At 44.3% G+C, this 17,724-nt stretch overlaps 1 protein-coding gene across 5 annotated transcripts in view; it reads left to right on the top strand.

Annotated features, from left to right (window-relative positions):
• Positions 1 to 118: 118 nt before the first annotated feature.
• Positions 119 to 17,724, top strand: part of szt2 (SZT2 subunit of KICSTOR complex) — a gene marked incomplete in the record, with an annotated part of 60,439 nt that continues 42,833 nt past the window's right edge. For 2 of the 5 annotated variants that reach the window (XM_024258814.2, XM_024258818.2), the window contains 29 exon segments: positions 119 to 817; positions 1,343 to 1,468; positions 1,908 to 2,081; positions 2,342 to 2,512; positions 3,889 to 4,011; positions 4,179 to 4,338; positions 6,457 to 6,563; positions 6,634 to 6,844; positions 6,954 to 7,124; positions 7,189 to 7,420; positions 7,492 to 7,621; positions 7,694 to 7,839; positions 8,640 to 8,792; positions 8,860 to 8,974; positions 9,060 to 9,265; positions 9,333 to 9,569; positions 11,402 to 11,480; positions 11,554 to 11,642; positions 11,736 to 11,904; positions 11,978 to 12,095; positions 12,320 to 12,433; positions 12,504 to 12,707; positions 12,781 to 12,878; positions 14,466 to 14,604; positions 14,678 to 14,980; positions 15,043 to 15,253; positions 15,341 to 15,468; positions 15,539 to 15,770; positions 16,281 to 16,446. In XM_024258814.2, coding sequence (XP_024114582.1) covers positions 794 to 817; positions 1,343 to 1,468; positions 1,908 to 2,081; positions 2,342 to 2,512; positions 3,889 to 4,011; positions 4,179 to 4,338; positions 6,457 to 6,563; positions 6,634 to 6,844; positions 6,954 to 7,124; positions 7,189 to 7,420; positions 7,492 to 7,621; positions 7,694 to 7,839; positions 8,640 to 8,792; positions 8,860 to 8,974; positions 9,060 to 9,265; positions 9,333 to 9,569; positions 11,402 to 11,480; positions 11,554 to 11,642; positions 11,736 to 11,904; positions 11,978 to 12,095; positions 12,320 to 12,433; positions 12,504 to 12,707; positions 12,781 to 12,878; positions 14,466 to 14,604; positions 14,678 to 14,980; positions 15,043 to 15,253; positions 15,341 to 15,468; positions 15,539 to 15,770; positions 16,281 to 16,446 — 4,536 coding nt within the window. 5 annotated transcript variants of the gene reach the window in all.

Consider the following 17,724-nt stretch of genomic DNA (forward strand, 5'->3'; position numbering starts at 1 on the left):
GCATATTTGAGTATTTTTTGATTCAAATCGCTGCGAATCAGGATATATATCCTGATTTAAAATGAAAATGAGTTATAAATAAATAAATAATTAGCTCCTACTTTAGAAGTTTGTGCGTTGTTCAGAGTGCCTGTTAAAGATATACTTTGCTTACTAGTTTTCTTTTTAATTGAATAAAAGCGAATACGTTTTTGGTACAAAACTGATTTTATTTGTACGAAACTTTTTTTTTTTTTTTTAAATCGTATACCCTTTTTTGTGTTTTGGTTTCCACCCGGATGCTATGCTCCGAGCACTTGTATTTCCGGAAGAAAAAACACTCCAAAATAAAAGCACCTATGGCAAATTGAAATGTTCTCACTTTAAATGAAAACTTGTAATCCTTGTATAAGTTTCTAATTGTATATACAGTCAAATTTTCATCTATTTAAACATAAATACAAATATATAATGGTTAATTGTGTTGAAAGATCTCATGGCTAAATAAATAACATGTTTTTTGACTGATGATGTTAAAATTCAAATGGCATTTTTGAATAATGAATGTATTGCATTAACTGCTATATGTCAGAGGTGTTTGAAGAAATTGTAATTTAGAACTCAAATTTTTTTTTGTTTGTTTTTTTTATCAAAAAACAGAGGCCGGCTAACTGTAGGGTGTTTTATTGTGAAGGTCATGAGCGGAAGTAGAGGCAGAGGAGGCGAAGCGGACAGGAGCACGTGACCTACAGCCCTTCTATGCTTCTGATCAGGTGTTTATGTCCCAAACCGAACGTTCCTCCGCGCGCGCGGCATGGCGGACAGGGCGGACGCAGAGGTAATAGAACTACAAAACTAGCAGCATGAGTCAGAGATACGCAACATACGTGTTTATCTGAAAGTTTGCGGTCTTCACGGCAGAGATGGTGTCTCTCTTCTAAACTCCTATGAGAGCTGAAGGAACTGCTCCATTCTAGTTTAGCATATTCTAGGAACAACTAGGAATCCTGCAGCGAGTGAGAGGAGGGTTCTCTAAAAACATGGAACTAGGAGCCATTTGAGATAAGATGGAGCTTTTCCGTTCAAAGTTTAGGTAAACAGAATGTAATTTCTGCATTTGACTGGCAGTCATGAAGGGGCAGAAATATCTCATCAGAACTCTGGCTGCAGCATTCTGCATCATCTAGATGGTTTTCAGTAAAGTACAGGAACATCCTGATGATCAGGAACTATATATAGATTAAGAAGTTTTTAAGAAGGGGAGGCTTGATTTGCTGACCTGGATGTGTGACGGGTGTGTGGAGCTTAGTGTTTGTCTTGTGGTCATGTGATGTCACACTGACCATGGTTCTGATTTGGTCAGGTGGAGGAAGCCGACCATGTCTACCTGCTCATGAAGGAGGACTACCGGATCTCCAGGAACGTACGGCTGGCCTGGTTCCTGGGAAGACTCAATCAGGTGGTATGGCCGTCGTCGGCGCCAGAGGTGGTGAGTTTCTGGAGATGTTTAGAGTGTTGGTCAGACACACAGCTATTTCTGAACCCACCAGGTTATGATAAGAACTCTCAGGATTCTGATTTAAAACTGTCAGAAGATATTCCAGCTTACCCGTTAATTTAACCACAGATGATGTGAAGGGGTCATGGCGTGCTCGTTGATGCTCGCTTCATGTGTTCATTTGGTTCTTAATAAACCAAACATCAGCAACCTCGAGTCCAAACTTATGTTGAGTCATGCTGAACGTGTGAGCATATACTGCAGTGTCAACCGTTTCACTCCCTGAAGATGGAGGATCATTCCTATTTTATGTCAGTAATCTGAGTACTGATCCCTGAGGGACGCCAATACCTGCAGAATCGGCCTGATCCAGCATTTGTTCTGTTTTCAGGGTTCTGATAGATTCAAATGTCATCTTCTGTATTTCTAGCTGAACTCAGAAAATGAACTGGATCTTCTAAGCGTCCTGGCTAAAGGATGGCAGCTGGACCTGTCACCCAGCACCCACCCCTGCGTGCTGAAGCCCTCCACCCGGGCTACCTTTTTGGCCCGGCGGTACCGCTTCATCATCGAGCTGGACCTGAGCCCGTCCACCGGGATCGTGGTGAGACTTCATGAAGCATTCGCCCATCATTTTGAATGACGGAAACTGCATCTTTCTGCATCTGGTTGTCATGGAAATACTCTTTCCTCTGTGTGTGTGTTTCCAGTTAGCATATTTACCAAATATACCCAGAAATACAATTTTTAGCTTCATTTTCTCATACATGTCCTCCATCATGACAAGAATGTTTCAAGAACATGTTCGAAACACCATTTTGATCAGAGTGGACGCTTAGTCGTGCTTCTGCTTCTGTCCTGCAGGATGACGGCACCGGCGAGATGATCTTTGACGAGGTGTTCCACGCGCTCTCCAGGTGTTTGGCTGGACTGGCTCAGCCCTTCAGAGTCCCCGGAACCGACCAGCTTTTCCATCCCAAGATCTTCATCACCATCCTGGCATATTCCTCCATCATCGGCCTCACCTCACACCAGGTCAGAGCTTCTGCTCGGGAGGGGGGGTTAAACCAGTGCAGGGGTCTGCAACCTTCAGCACTTAGAGAGCCATTTCGGTTAATTTTTTTTTTGCTGACCACAACCCAGCAGGAGCCACAAAATCTTAGCTCACCCCTTAGAGAATTAAGACACCGATTTATGACTTCTTTCAAAATAAAAGACTTCCTTTGTCACATAAGATCATCTTAATGCAGCAAATATAGGACAATATAATGTCAGCGGTGAGTACAAAACACTTTATTTTTCAGTTGTGGTGCACCTCGGCCAGAAATGGTTAGATCTAGCAAACCAAACTTAAATCAGAGCTAATTCAGTCATCCTTTAAGTTTTTTTTACCCATAAGAGGGCACCTAAAATACTCCAATTTGTTCAAAAATAGAAAATCTGGCTAATAACCGTTCAAAATAAATTTTGGTTGTGCTTTCAGATTAATTTTCTGTGACATTGTGGTGCCGTAAAAGATCAAAATATAACTAAAGAAAGAGGTTTTATGATGTTGTTTTTCTTTTTTATTATGACGTACTTCCAACCTTCATTTTTACGCCTCCGAGAGGGATTACTTTTTTAACCCTTTATGCTCAAATTTGCCACAGGAATCCTTTTCTAAGCTCCAAAAATACTGAACACAGACTTATTAACCCTTTAACACCCGATGCGTCGCCTGTGACGCTTAAGCACAAAACTTTAACACACTGTAACTTTTAACCACTAACACGATCACCGTAATTCCAGTAGATTCTGACTTGAAAAGTTACAGTAAATCAAAGAACATAAACTCAGGTTTTAAAAGTTTAATTCCATAACACATATGTTACTCATACATTTTTCCACAGTTTATCACGACAGCAAGAAAGTAGAAAAGACATGTTTTTAGTTTTAGTTAACTATTTAGTGAATTATTCAGACTTTTTTGTTTCTTTGTAAACAAACGTTTGCTTCCCCATCTGGACAAAAAACAAATGTTAAGAGGTGAACTTTTCCTTTGAAATGATGCTTTGACTCCCTCAGAGATAAAAGAGCGAGGTCGATGCGGGCGCTGGAGCCGTTACCATGACAACACGAAGCACCATGTTTGAAATAGTCCGCTTTATGTGAAAAATAATATACATTTTTAAAATATTACACCATTGATGCTTTAATAATTGATTTCATGTTTATTTTTTTTGTAAATGACTGTGCTGTGAGTGGAATAATTCCTTCCAGATGTTCATTATCAGACATGAACATTAGATTAATGCAATTTAAAACAAAAATGAGCCTATTTTTAATTAATTAATCGCAATTAACTCGATAATTCGACAGCCCTTTTATTTCAATATGAAGCTGGTATTCTGACTGGTCGGTCTTCTCTGCAGGTTCTGGTTCAAGGGTGTCAGCTGGACAGGAAGCACCTGAACGAGTTCCTGCATCAGATCTACCAGCAGCTGCGAGCGCTGGAGAGCAGCATCGCTGAGGTCTTACATCAGCAGCAGGAGCAGGTTGGTCCACAAGCTTCAGAGGAGGAGCTCCTCGTTTTATAATCTGAGCTGCTGCTTCATCCTTCACCAAAAGCTGCTCCAGTTGGTTGCTAGGTTACCAGCTGTGACAACAGTAAGGACAGGCTCTTGACTTCCACTTTGGTTCTGAGTCTTCATGTTTATCTTAGCAGCTGAAGGATGTGGCCCACAGCTGTGGTCTCCAAGGCAACAGCACCCCAGAGGAGCCGCAGCAGAGCACGTCCATGGTGACGGCTGACGTGGGTCTGGTCAGCATGATTCGCCAGGGGATCCTGGCCCTCCAGCTGCTGCCCCCCAACTCCAGTGCAGGTGGGTGAAGCTGCTGCTGCTCCTGCTCTTTCTGAAGCTCTATAAAAGGGGATGTGTCCAGGTAAAGGAAGTCTAATGCTGCGTTCACACCAAACGTGATTCGCTCATCAAAAAGGTGTTCATGAACTTGATGCTCTCGCCGCTTGTGGGAGGAGCTGCTGTTGAAAGTTTTCTGACCTTGTTGCTACGTGGAAGTATTGACTGTATTTGTCATTCACAATGTACAGAAGACATGGATGATGCTGAGAGATCAGGTTCATCTATTTTGAAGAGTTCTACAAAAGCCTCAGTAATCACATCTCCATGTCTGCATTCATTCAGAGACTCTCCCAGTACAGTGAGCTTCACCATCTACTGCAGGAGCTGCGTCTAAATGACAGCCGCTTTCAGCAGTACTTCCGTCTCTCTGTGACGCAGTTTGATGACTCTCTGTCCTGCATCAGGTAGAGAAGGAAAAAATAATATTTTTGTCTTGTGGCATAAAAGGAAAAAATAATCATATTCAAGAGAAGAACGATCAGATTCTCCATTGATGTGACACAAATTCTTCCCAAAACGCTGCTGCCAGATTGTTTCACCACATCTGACACTCTAAACGCACCACAGGACCTCTGATTGCATCTCTACATTGACTCAATCTTAAAACTGGACGTGTGAATCTCGTTTGGTGTGAACGTAACTTAAGGGTTAGTGACAGCGTTGATTGTGAGGAGACACTAGTGCACAGCAGTACATGACTGCCTGGATTTTGCATTCATAAAGTTCAGTCTCACCTGGAGGAGGATCAGGTCTTAAAGGGGCCACACCATGATTTTCTTTAGTCTCTCATGGTAAACTTTATCCATGTAAATGATCGCATATTACCCGTGGAACACTAAAAAACAAATTATTTGTGAAATATGTGTTATTTTCATGGACTCCTTATACCCGGAAGTAAAACGACTCAATCTCTGAGGCACTGCCTTTCACTCCTTGTGGGTGCCGCTCATTTCATGTCGTCAATCAGATGAACATTTCAGGATGTATTAAAATAATGACATATAATCTCTGTATCAAAAATCCTCTTAGCTTTCATGCGGATCCATTTACCTTTCTGCCGTTGCTCAATAATCCACGTTTAAACCAGTTCTCTCAATTCGTCGCTCACTTTTTCCTCCAGGAAATAGTCTGCTCCCTTTTTCCTGCCGTCACAAAATCCCCATCTGCTTGTGCCATTCTCAGATACGTTTAGGATCCATCTCAACATGTTGAGCAGATTTCTCACCAGCCCATATGCTGCAATGCCACCGCACAAAGTTTGAACGCTAAAGAATGAACATTTCTTGGCCTGCTCGACAACACAGACAGCCGGCGTCCGCTGTGCATGAGCTGCAGAGGGGGGGGGGGGTTTGCAAAGTCAGCTGATCAGCACTAGCATGAACTGCTAGCTTTGCGGAGAAAGTGTTTGTTTTAGCCTGGGGGCAGAGCAGACTCTTCCTGGAGGGGGCGGTTCTCACCTTGTGACATCAGCACGTGAGAACCCGCTTGTTTTCATTGGTGCTGAGAGAGCAGGTTTTTAGAGGATTACTCAGAAATGCGTGAGTCGATCAAAATACCACTTTGGGGTTCTTTATAGTGTGGAATGAATAGTATAATACACTTAAAAGCTCAAAAAGTTGTTTTTTCATGGTATATCCCCTTGCGCTGTTTGCACACAGCGTGAGAAGTAGGGATGTGTACTGTTAGGATTTTATCCGGTTCAGGTACCTGAACTGTGCCTAAAGGGGTGCTTCATAAATGAAACTCCTATGGGCCCGCCCACAATTGCAGAAAACATCAAATGATTGGCTAGAATTCCATCTCAAAACTGAAGAGAAAATAAGTGATGGACATGTCTGAAAGGAAGCACCAAAATCCACATTTTTATATGTTACTGGTAACACCCTATATGTTGGTACCGGTACCAACTTCGCACCAAGTTTTGGTACCCATTCCTAATGAGCAGGCTGGAAAACTTTTCCACTCCAGGAGAAGATCTGCTGGATCCTCCGATCAGCTCTGATGTCAGGAGTCCTCCTCTCTCCAGTGTTCTGCTGGGCCACTGGGGGTTCTTCATCTCTTTCTGCTCTTGTCCTGCAGGGATCATCATCATCACAGACGGAGTGACGAGCGTTCCCGACGTGGCCGTTTGTGAAACTCTGCTGAACCAGCTCAGGAGTGGAACTGTGGCGTGCTCCTTCGTGCAGGTGGATTCAGAATCTTATTAGACTTTCAGGGTCTGCGACTGAGATTTTAACTGTGTTAGTTTCCCACCAGGTGGGCGGGACTTACTCCTACGACTGCAGCTTCGGGTACATCCCGAACGTTGAGCTGATGAAGTTCATTTCGTTGGCCACATTCGGATCGTACCTGCCCAACTGTCCGGACCTGGATCCTGCTGGCCAGGAGATGAACGTCTACCACAAAGCCTTCCTGACCTACTCCTTCCTGAAGACTCCGGAGTCCCTGAACTCTGAGTACTTCTGTGGTAAAAAAGTCAATTTTACTGATATAAATAAAGTAAATTTAAAGATTCTGACGAGGTTCCTCCTGAGGGCAGGAGAGAATCCCAACCTGACGATGTCGGACTTCTCCAGTTTCGCAGCATAAACTCTTCAATGAGCACCTGGTGTCAGCCAGCGGGAACCCCGCCCTGGTGATGAGGAGGAAGAAGCATACGGAAAAGGAGGTCCATGCTCACCTGGTCAGCGTGGTGTCTGTGCGCCTGCGAGAAGGTTACACCATCAGAGACGTCAGCCTCACCAAAGGTCAGCTCCTGCTGCTCGGAGCGCACTGCCGCCGTTTCTCCTCTGACTCCTGTGCGTTCTGCAGGAGGGACACAGCTGGAGGTGAAGCTGGTTCTGCTCTGGAAGCACAACATGCACATCGAGTACCTGGCCACGGCGCCATGGCCGCTGGACCCCTCCAAGAGGAGCACCCGGGTGGAGGTCACGATGGAGGGCAGCTACGACATTCTGCACGACATCAGCTGCACACAGAGGAAGCCCATCACCAGCCCCTTCCGGACCTCCGTCATCCGCCGCTTCTGGAACACCCTGCAGAGGTGGGGCTCTCTGTCAGGGGCGGGGGCTCACCACTGCTGCTTTTGCTTATTCCTTTTTTTTTTTTTTTTAGCATCAACCAGACCGATCAGATGTTGGTACATCTGCAATCCTTCAACTCAGTTCCTGAGAACTACACCATCCCAGAGAGCACCAAGAATGGAGTCCCCCTGTTCTACATCCCCCCTGGATCCACCACCCCGGTGCTGTGATTTCCCATTCCCTATTGACCTCAGCATCGGGTCGGGATGAGCTCACAGTTTTCTCCTCCTCAGGTTCTGTCCCTGCAGCACAGTGGCTCCAAGGACTCGGCTCAGGTCCAGTTTGCTTCGTACTGGAAACCCATCCTCTCCATGGACGCCACCTTCTGGCAGAGATGGCTGCATATGCACCGCATCGTGATCATCCTGGAGCACGACCTGTGAGGAACCCCCCGTCTGTTTGAATCACAGGTTTTTCTGATGTGACAGCATGTTCTGAGTGATCCAATCCATTTTTTACATACCCTGCTCTGACATGTCCTATTTGGGTGGACACACCTGACCCAGGTAATCAGCTGTTAGGTAGGGCATCTGAAGAACTTGCAGAAACACCAGCTCTTAAGGCCTTTAGTTGCCCACCCCTGGATTAAATCCTTGTGGGACTGTTCTTGAAAAATGTTTTCAAACTACATGTGAGATGTCTCACTCACAAACAAAAAACCCAAAAACCTTTGAAGAATCTATCAGTGCTGTGAACCCCTCTGTCCCTCCACGTAATCTCGTCTGATTGATTTTTATGACTTTGGATGGAGGACCAACACTGACTTGTCCTCTTCTCTGATTGGTCAGTTCAAACAAACAATGTCTTCCTAAAAAATGTGAATCAGTTCTACTAGAAAAGTTTCATTGTTTTTTTTTTTCTCTCTTTGCTTTGCCCCGCCCTCGTAGTTCCTGACCAATGACTGAAGAGATCTTTAATCGTGTGGTTTTGTTGTCAACTTTGGTTTGTCCGGTAGATGGGAGTAAATACAAACCAAACGCAAGGTTCAGGACTCAATCTGGACCAACTGGCTTTTTCCATCTGAAAACACCTTAAACAAGCAAAGCAGTTGACACTAAATCTTCAAAAAACTTCCTTTATGTCTCCACTGGTTCCGAAGAATTCGAGTTCAGATGGAAATCTGTTGTGAAGTTCTGTGGTTGGTTCTGGACCTGATGTTCCTCTTCCTGTTCCGTTCAGGCCCGTACCCAAACATCTGCACACAGCCGGGAACAACGGGCGCTACAGCACCATCCAGTGTCGCATCTCCCACTCCGCGCTGACGTCCCTGCTGAAAGACTGCAGCAGCTTTGTGCTGGTGGAAGGTTACTCCTACGTGAAGCTCATCTACAGGTGGGTCTGCCATGAGGGAGGGGGGTACAGTCACTTGACAAAACCTAACATTTCTGATGACCTGCAGCTCCTCTGAGCAGCCCCCCACCTCCTTCTACTTGGTACGTGTCATCTCCAAGACGCCCTGCATGGTTCTGCGTTTGGGGTTCCCGATCGGCACGCCAGCCTTTGTGAGAAACAAGGTAACTAGTCAGAATCTCCTTCATAGCTGGGGGAGCAGATGGGTCAGCTGCAGCTTGATTCGAGGGTCCTCTGTCCTGCTTGCAGATTGTGGATGAGCTGCGAGAGCAGATCCTGAAACTTCGCTTCCCTCACCGCATTCAGAACAAAGAAGCCACACCCAAAACCAAGAGGAAAATGGTCGGCCATCCATCTCCATCCAAAGTGACCTCATCTCCTGCCGCTAAGCCAGCTCTTTCTGACAGGCCCTGTGTTGTGGTGCTCAGCAAACCTCTGGAGAAACTGCTGATTCGGTGGGTTTCTGTGCAGCTCCTCCTAGTTTCTGCTCAGATCTCCTCTTCAACTGATTTTTTTTTGCAGATACGAGAAGCTGCCTCTGGACTTTAGGACTCCCTTCATATTTAACCTGGAAAACTTCCCGCCCCCCTCCGGCAGCGGCACACCTCTCAGCATGGCAGCCAGCCGGACTGCATCCTCCACCCTCGCCTCGCTGTCGCGCTACTTCCTGCACCGGCGCTGGGTGTGGGCGGTACAAAGCGGACACGGAGCGGCCGTCACCATGCAGGCTATCGCTCACATTCTGTCCATGCTCTCTGAGTGAGGAGGACACAAACACAAACACTATAAGCGAACATTGACAAAAGTAAAATCAAGCATAGATGAACACAAAGACAGACATTGACAAAATTGATGCTGACAAACACAAAGACAAATGTTGAGAAACACAAGCAACTATTGACATCAGACAAACACAGACAGCAGAGAAACATTGTTGAACACAGAAGACTAGGAAAGATAAAATAAGAGGAGACAAAAAAACAGACAAAAAGAAAGCAGACAAATGTCAACAGGTGCATAAACAACCGTTGACAAACACGGAGACAAACAGGAACAAAGACTGACAAACAGAGAAAAAAATTGACAAAGGCAAACACAAAGACATATGTCAAATACAGAAACAAAGGTTCAGAAATATTGACATTGATGAAGACAGAGACAAATGTTGACAAAATGCAAAGACATACAAAATGACAAACAACAAAAATAGAGACAAATGACAAACACAAAGACAAACGTTGACAAACACGGAGACAAACAATGACAAACACAAAGACAAACGTTGACAACCACAGAGACAAACAATGACAAACGCAAAGACAAACGTTGACAAACACGGAGACAAACAATGACAAACACAAAGACAAACGTTGACAAACACAAAGACAAACGTTGACAAACACAAAGACAAACGTTGACAAACACAAAGACAAACGTTGACAAACACAAAGACAAACGTTGACAAACACAAAGACAAACGTTGACAAACACAAAGACAAACGTTGACAAACACAAAGACAAACGTTGACAAACACAAAGACAAACGTTGACAAACACAAAGACAAACGTTGACAAACACAAAGACAAACGTTGACAAACACAAAGACAAACGTTGACAAACACAAAGACAAACGTTGACAAACACAAAGACAAACGTTGACAAACACAAAGACAAACGTTGACAAACACAAAGACAAACGTTGACAAACACAAAGACAAACGTTGACAAACACAAAGACAAACGTTGACAAACACAAAGACAAACGTTGACAAACACAAAGACAAACGTTGACAAACACAAAGACAAACGTTGACAAACACAGAGACAAACATTGACAAACACAGAGACAAACAATGACAAACGCAAAGACAAACGTTGACAAACACAAAGACAAATGTTGACAAACACAAAGACAAACGTTGACAAACACAATGACAAACACAAAGACAAACAATGACAAACACAAAGACAAACGTTGACAAACACAAAGACAAACGTTGACAAACACAATGACAAACGTTGACAAACACAAAGACAAACGTTGACAAACACAATGACAAACACAGAGACAAACGTTGACAAACAAAAAGACAAACGTTGACAAACACGTAGACAAAAGTTGACAAACGAAGAGACAATCATTCACGAACACAAAGACAAATGTCAACAAACACAAAGACCAAAAATTGACAAAAGCAACGATTATTGACGAACACGAAGACGAACATTGACAAACACAGAGACAGATGTTGACAAACACAGAGACAGATGTTGACGAACACAAAGACAGATGTTGACAAACACAGAGACAGATGTTGACGAACACAGAAACATACAAAAAGACAAACGCTGAAAAACACCAAACATTGACAAACACTGGTAAAGACAGAGACAAGTATTAGAAACACTCAAGCTTGTGAAGCTCAGACAAAGGTTGTCAAGCACTCATACATGTGTTGTCAAATACACAAATAATAAAAACACATAAACGTCAAACACGGACAAATGTCAAAGATGGAGACAAACTATGACAAACTCAAATCTTGGTATTTTCAAAAGCCATCATTTTTGTGGTGTTCTTTTTGCTTAGGATCCGAATCTCAGAGGGTTTCCACTTTGCTGCCAGTGTGGAAGGCATCATTAACATGGTGATGGAGCTGCCCATGCAGGTAAACTCCTTACACTTCTCTTTTGGATTGTGTTTATCTACTTGTGTTTATCTTTTCTCTTCTGTGTGGTCAGGTCACTTCAGGGACATCTGACTCTGAGAGTCACTCCTGCATCGTTCAGTACATCCTGTTTCCTCCTCACTCCACCTCCACCAAGGACAGGTGGGATGCTCAGCCTTTGTTCTTTTAGGGTTTTGAACAACCTGATCCTCTGGTTTGGTTCTCATCTGTTGTCAAATTTCCATGGACCTTCAGCTTTTCAACTGATGAGGATAACGACACCGAGGTGGAGGCTGTGGAGCCAGACACTGAGCTCAATTTGGTGACGGAGTGCTGGGTAGAACCGCAGAGCGGCACCGTGGTCAGATGCACAGACCAGAACCGGCACTTCCAGGGCCTCCAGTATCAGGAGATTCCTCAGGCGGTGAGTCAAATGAAGCTGCAGTGCTGTTCCTACAGTCCTGCAGAGTCCCAGCTGAGCTGCTGTGTCATTGCAGATCTTCCCTAAGGACCTGGCCTGCATGTCCACCATGATGACCTTCGAGTACCTGATCCAGCTGTGTCAGAACAAGGAGCAGGTCTGCTCGCTGCCAGCTGCTCCTCAAGATGCACACGGTACCCAGGCCCGCTCAGACATCTCACGAGAAGACCTGAAGGGTCTAAACCAGCAACAATTAACTGATGATTGGCTATGTAAAGATAGCAGATGATCAAACATTTGGAAACTAATGGAAAATCTAATTTTCTTGTGCGGGACTAAAAAAGTTTGGATCTCTGGATTCTACCGTCAGCAATGTTTTAGTGTTTGTGCGGCTGTTTGACAAGCGTCTGCTCTTCAGGGGGGGTCCAGGCCTCAGAGGGCAGCGTCCACACGGTTCCCTTCCAGTTTGACCTGATTCAGCTCCTCCCAAGCTGTCAGCAGGTGGAGCTCTTCTTCCTCACCTTCACTGCAGGTACGATACCCATCTTCATCACAGTTGCTGTGTCTTAGCCATCGCTGAGTCTTCCTCATGTCTGAATCAGCTCCAGAGTCAGAGGAGCAGCTTCACGGCGCCCCCTCCTTACCCAACGAGCTCCTGCTCGGCCTCCTCCACAGCAGCCTGGAGCACGAGCTGAGCGACAGGGAGGTCCCACTGGGCGCCGTCGACCACGCCGCCTTCATGCAGCACATCTTATCACGGGAGCGAGACGGCCACGAGGCTCCTTTTGCTTTGCCCCCCATCAAAGGTTTGGTCTTTAACAGAACTGATGCTCAGCGCCCTCTGCTGGACACTCGAGTCACGGTCTGTCGTTGTGTCAGAAGGGGGAGTGAAGCTTGCAGACAGGCAGGACACAGTGACGTCTGTGCACACTCCGGGCAGCAGCCGGGAGGTGATGGGATCTACCAGTACTCTACAGGTAACAGGACCCCCCCCTATACACACCACAGAGTCCCTCCTGAACCCCCAGGATGAAGGAGAACATTTCTGATGCATTGATTAACTCTATAACACCGGAGATGTCAGTGGTGATACTTAAATAACACACGCTCTTTGACATACTGTAACTCTTTAAACATTTACACAATCAACGTGAATCAGAGGATGAAGGCAGACAAAATACGCTTTTCATATCTGCTTTACGTCAGTAATTTGTTTTAAAATATTAGTTTTTCTCCGCATCAGAATCAGCTGATTTAAGGTGATTTCATCAACAGTCCTCTACTTTTTAGTGTTGCATATTAGCGAAAGGCTGCATGTCTACTTCAGTCCGCTCTAATTGCGTCAATCGTGCAGATGGTTGAAGAGTTACGGTAGTCGAAAGAATCAAGATGAACCTCTGGTGTTAAAGTGTTAAATTCTATTCTTGAATGTTCACAAAACTCTAGGGTTGGGTTAATAAAATCGGTCAATCGATTTAAATTGATTTAAACTTAACAGATCAAAAATAGATCCATAAAAATAAAGATCAATTTAGCACATGAAGCTAAAGTCCGCTAGCTTGATGCTAACGTTTAATTGAATTTCCCGTAGGACGGCTAATGCTAACGCTCAGTCGACCTAAACACATATTTCTGACTAAATGAACATCTTTATAAACTCACAGGAAGGAATTTTCAAAACTCTTTTAAGGAAATATTGATTTCAATTAACCATTTTTCCTCGTACTTCCTTCTTCTTGAATAAGGTGTAATGCTATAGAGTATTAATGTATTTTTTTAGAAACGTGTCTAAATGTGTAAAGTCAAAATTGAATTGAATTGAAGAATTTAATATAATCAAAATCAAATCAATCCAGGCTATAATGAATCGAATTGAATCGTTTCTGGAAATGGTTATCCATACCGAGCCCCACAAAACTCACCAGAACCTCCTGGCCTCCTCCCAGGTGTAGGTATGGACATCTTCCAAAAATCAAGCCAGAATGTTCACGATATTTGAAAAAAAAATAGATCATTTGGTTCTTGCAAAATAAAAACGTACATATCTGCAGTATATTTTCTGCAGGAAAAGCTATTTTTTTCTGCACCGTTTCTCTCAAAAACTCCTGTAAAATAAAAACATTTCCAAACATAATTAGGATCTGTTTCAGGAGGTGCTGCTTTGTCAGTATGCTGTTTGGCTCCACCAGCTGCTGAGTGAAAACAGATGAAGATCATGCTCTGATTGAAGTGCAACGTCTTCATCCTGTAGCTGTTTAGGATCTGCCTGTAAGAAAGTCATGAAAACGTTTTCTAGCTGCTGTACCTTTGATTCAAGTTCTGTCTCAGGCTCACTTCATCGATGTTCCATTCAGCTATTAATGGTCTACAGCACACAGAGCCCAACAGGTTCCAAAGATTCAAAGTGTTTTATTGTCATATGAAACCGGGAAGCCAGGTTCTTCTTAGTGCAATCAAATTCCAAACCAGGTTTAGTGTCAGAACTGAACGTGAGGAGCTTAAAGTCTGCAGCAGACATAAAGTCTGAACTCTTGATCCATAAACACTGAGATTGTGTGTCTCAGAGTTTCAGCAATGAAGATCTAGTGGAAGAGGACCCACTCCTGCTGCAGAGGAGCGCCTCCTCCCCTCAGTGGAGGTGCTATGTGAAGTACATCAGCCCCCAGCAGCTCCTCCTCACCTTTCTTCCTGCCAGCTTTGCAGGTACGTCTTGAGTCTGACCTGACCCGATGAAGGAGCTTTTCGTGGTTGATGATGTGAGCTTCGACCTCCGCAGATGTTTTGGTTCTGATGGTGGGGGACGTGGATCCTCGGAGCAACACAAGCATTCAGGAGGACGACACCTTGACCCCCAGCATCAGGTCTCAGACCGAATCACTGTCCAGCTCCACCGGGGGCCTGCAGGGCTCTGAGTCCGGCCTGGGTCCTGCCGGGAAGCTGCGCAGGCGCTCGGACAGCCGGTCCCCCCTGATGTCTCCGCAGTGGGAGGGCCTCGCCTCGTCCATGGATCCCCTAAGTTTGGACAGCGACAGCTTGGACTGTAGACCATATGAGTTGGACACAAAAGCCTTCGTCTCAGGTACGTCCGGCTTCCCTGGTCTGAACTTCTGTCTTTCACTTCAGTCATCTTTTGTTCTCCAGATGTGGGAGGAGAAAAAGACAGCGTCCAGTTTTTGGAGCCCCCTAAAGCAGACCTGCACATAAGCTTCAGCAGGCAGGAGTCCCAGCAGAGCGCCAGCGACGGGAACTCGCTCAGGTGTCCCGTTTACGTCTACAACTGCTCGCTGGAGCACCTGAAGGAGCAGCTGGTACACCCCCACGCCAGCCGGCAGCCCCCAGACGTCTTCTTCAGGTAGTTTATCTCAGTCAGCCTGAAGCTTCGCTATCAACTTTCAGGAGCCTCTCTCCTCTGAATTAAGGTGACCTCCCTCCCCGTCAGGTCTCTGTCCCAGGACCGCAGCAGCCTGTCTTCCTGGACCGATCTGCTGGCCCCGCCCCACAAACACAAAGAGCTGGTCAGCTTCTGCAGCCTGCTGCAGGAACATTACCACCAGAGCTACGTGAAGGGTGAGCTGCTCCTCCTGCTGCGAAAGAACAGTCCCACAGCGCGCCTCCTCACACCTCCTCCGCTCCTCAGGCGTGTACCGCAGTCTGCAGCAGGCCTGCAGCGTCAGCTCCCAGGACGTCCTGATGGCCATGGACTACTGCGAGGAGTCCCTGCAGGAGATCGACATCACCGCCTTCCTGCAGACCCTCTGCGGACACATACGCCTCTCTTGGGAGGGTGGTAAGCTTTCGGGGAGGTCCCACAAAGGTCCCGCCTCCTTTGTGATTGGAGAGGGGGAGGAGCAGCAAGCATCCTCCTGCAGGTGAGTTCGGTTTCCCCCTTCAAAACCCAAAAAAACAACAAAAAATCCTTTAAAAAACAAATAAATTTGTACAGATTTTGAATGATGAGACAGTCGGGCATTAGACAGAGTTTATATTATTGTTGAGGTCACTTTTATATGATTTTTAAAGATCAGAAAACAGATCTTACTCTATTTTTGAAGATGAACCTTAAGTTTGACATTCAATTTCTGCATGCAGAAAATAACCAAAAAGTAATGGGGGGGGTAGTCACAGAACTTCCTCTCATTTTGCAAGATGAGGATCATTGTTGACAGAAAAGTCTTAAATCAGTTTATGATGTAGGTTCAGAAACTTTAGACTCCACACAAAGTTCTTACCAGGAAAGCCAGAGCAGAGGTAGCACAGAGGTAGAAGGTTAATGGTGTGGGATTGTTCTTGCTAAGGGGACAGAAGCCAGCTGATCGTTTCAGCGTGCTCAGACTTAAAGTGCATGCTTCTTCAACGTCATGATGATTTGTTTGTGGCAGCAGCATGGAGCTGGAGGACACAGGTGAGGCTGAACCCACCGAAAAAGCATCTTCTCCCACATCTCCACCCGTCCGGAATGAAACCAGGACCCAGGAGTTCCCTCTGGCCCTGCTGCACTCAGAGCCAGACTGTGAGGTGTATCCAGATCTGCACAGCATCATCCAGGTAGAGAGCAGGGGGAGCAGAAGTGATGGCAGCAGAATGAAAATAAATCTGACCTGTGTTGGGCCTGCAGTGCCCCCATGTGGACGACACAAGAGTTACACAGATCAGCTGTTACAAACGTTCACATTTTCAGAATTTTCTTCCTTTAATGGGAGGATTTTTAGAGAGAAATCAGAAATGAAAAACTGAAAGATTGAACTGAAAGCTGGTAATGTTAAAAGCTGCTGAAGGAAAGACAGAATAGTAGATGAAGAGGTTATAAGGGACTAAGAAAAGACGAGAGTTATTACCATTTTAATATTAAACTAAATTCAGTAATAGTATCAAATGGAAAAATCTAGAAACCATTAAATATGTTAAATTAAAAACTGAAAGACCCACTCTGATGAAAATCGTGTTTTTAACATGTTCTTGTAGCATCATCCTGATATATATACCGTATTTTCCGGACTATAAGTCGCAGTTTTTTTCATAGATTTAGTGATATGGAGTGAGATTGCGTGCAATTAATTACAGTAAAGATACAAAGTTGATGAGTTCTTGAGGCTATAGTTAAATAAAACTGTTATGTTATATAAATGCTACACCTTTTCGTTTTTTTCATGATGCTAATATGTGAATATGTGTTGACACATATTCAGCCTGTTTTCTATTCACTTATGAATGTTATAACTTACCTTCCAGGATGATGTAATATCGTTTTTTCCAACCAGTTTGTAAAATAAATTACTTGAAAAAAATGCGACTTATACTCCAGTGCGACTTATCTATGGTTTTTTCTTCTTCATTATGCATTTTTTGGCCCCTGCGACTTATACTCCGGTGCGACTTATAGTCCGAAAAATACGGTAAAAAAAATAAGCTTAAAATGTAATTTCTTTGAAATGATCTTTACTTTTAGTAGAAACTTGTTTAAATAAAGACTGAATATTGTCGGCCAACATTTTTTTTTACTTTTTATTTAACATTTTGAACACATAAACAACAATCTTGAAAACTACAAGTAAATTAAAAAGAATAAAACATACAAAACAAACTAAGTAGAACTAGTGAGGTATAACTAAGATTTAGCTTTAAGCTGTAAGGTCTGAGCGAGCTGTATATTGCTTCCATTTCCTCCATTGCAGTTGAAACTTTACAGCCTTTAACCACAGATGAAATGTCTTTTTTTCCATAGAATAAACTGGCAACATTTTTAATTTGACATTTAACTTTAACAACAACATTTTTAAGTCAACTGAGTCCGTGAATTTAAGAATGATATTTTGCAAGCACATT

The sequence above is a fragment of the Oryzias melastigma genome, linkage group LG4, assembly GCF_002922805.2.
Source record: "Oryzias melastigma strain HK-1 linkage group LG4, ASM292280v2, whole genome shotgun sequence".
In the NCBI taxonomy this organism is placed as follows: domain Eukaryota; kingdom Metazoa; phylum Chordata; class Actinopteri; order Beloniformes; family Adrianichthyidae; genus Oryzias; species Oryzias melastigma.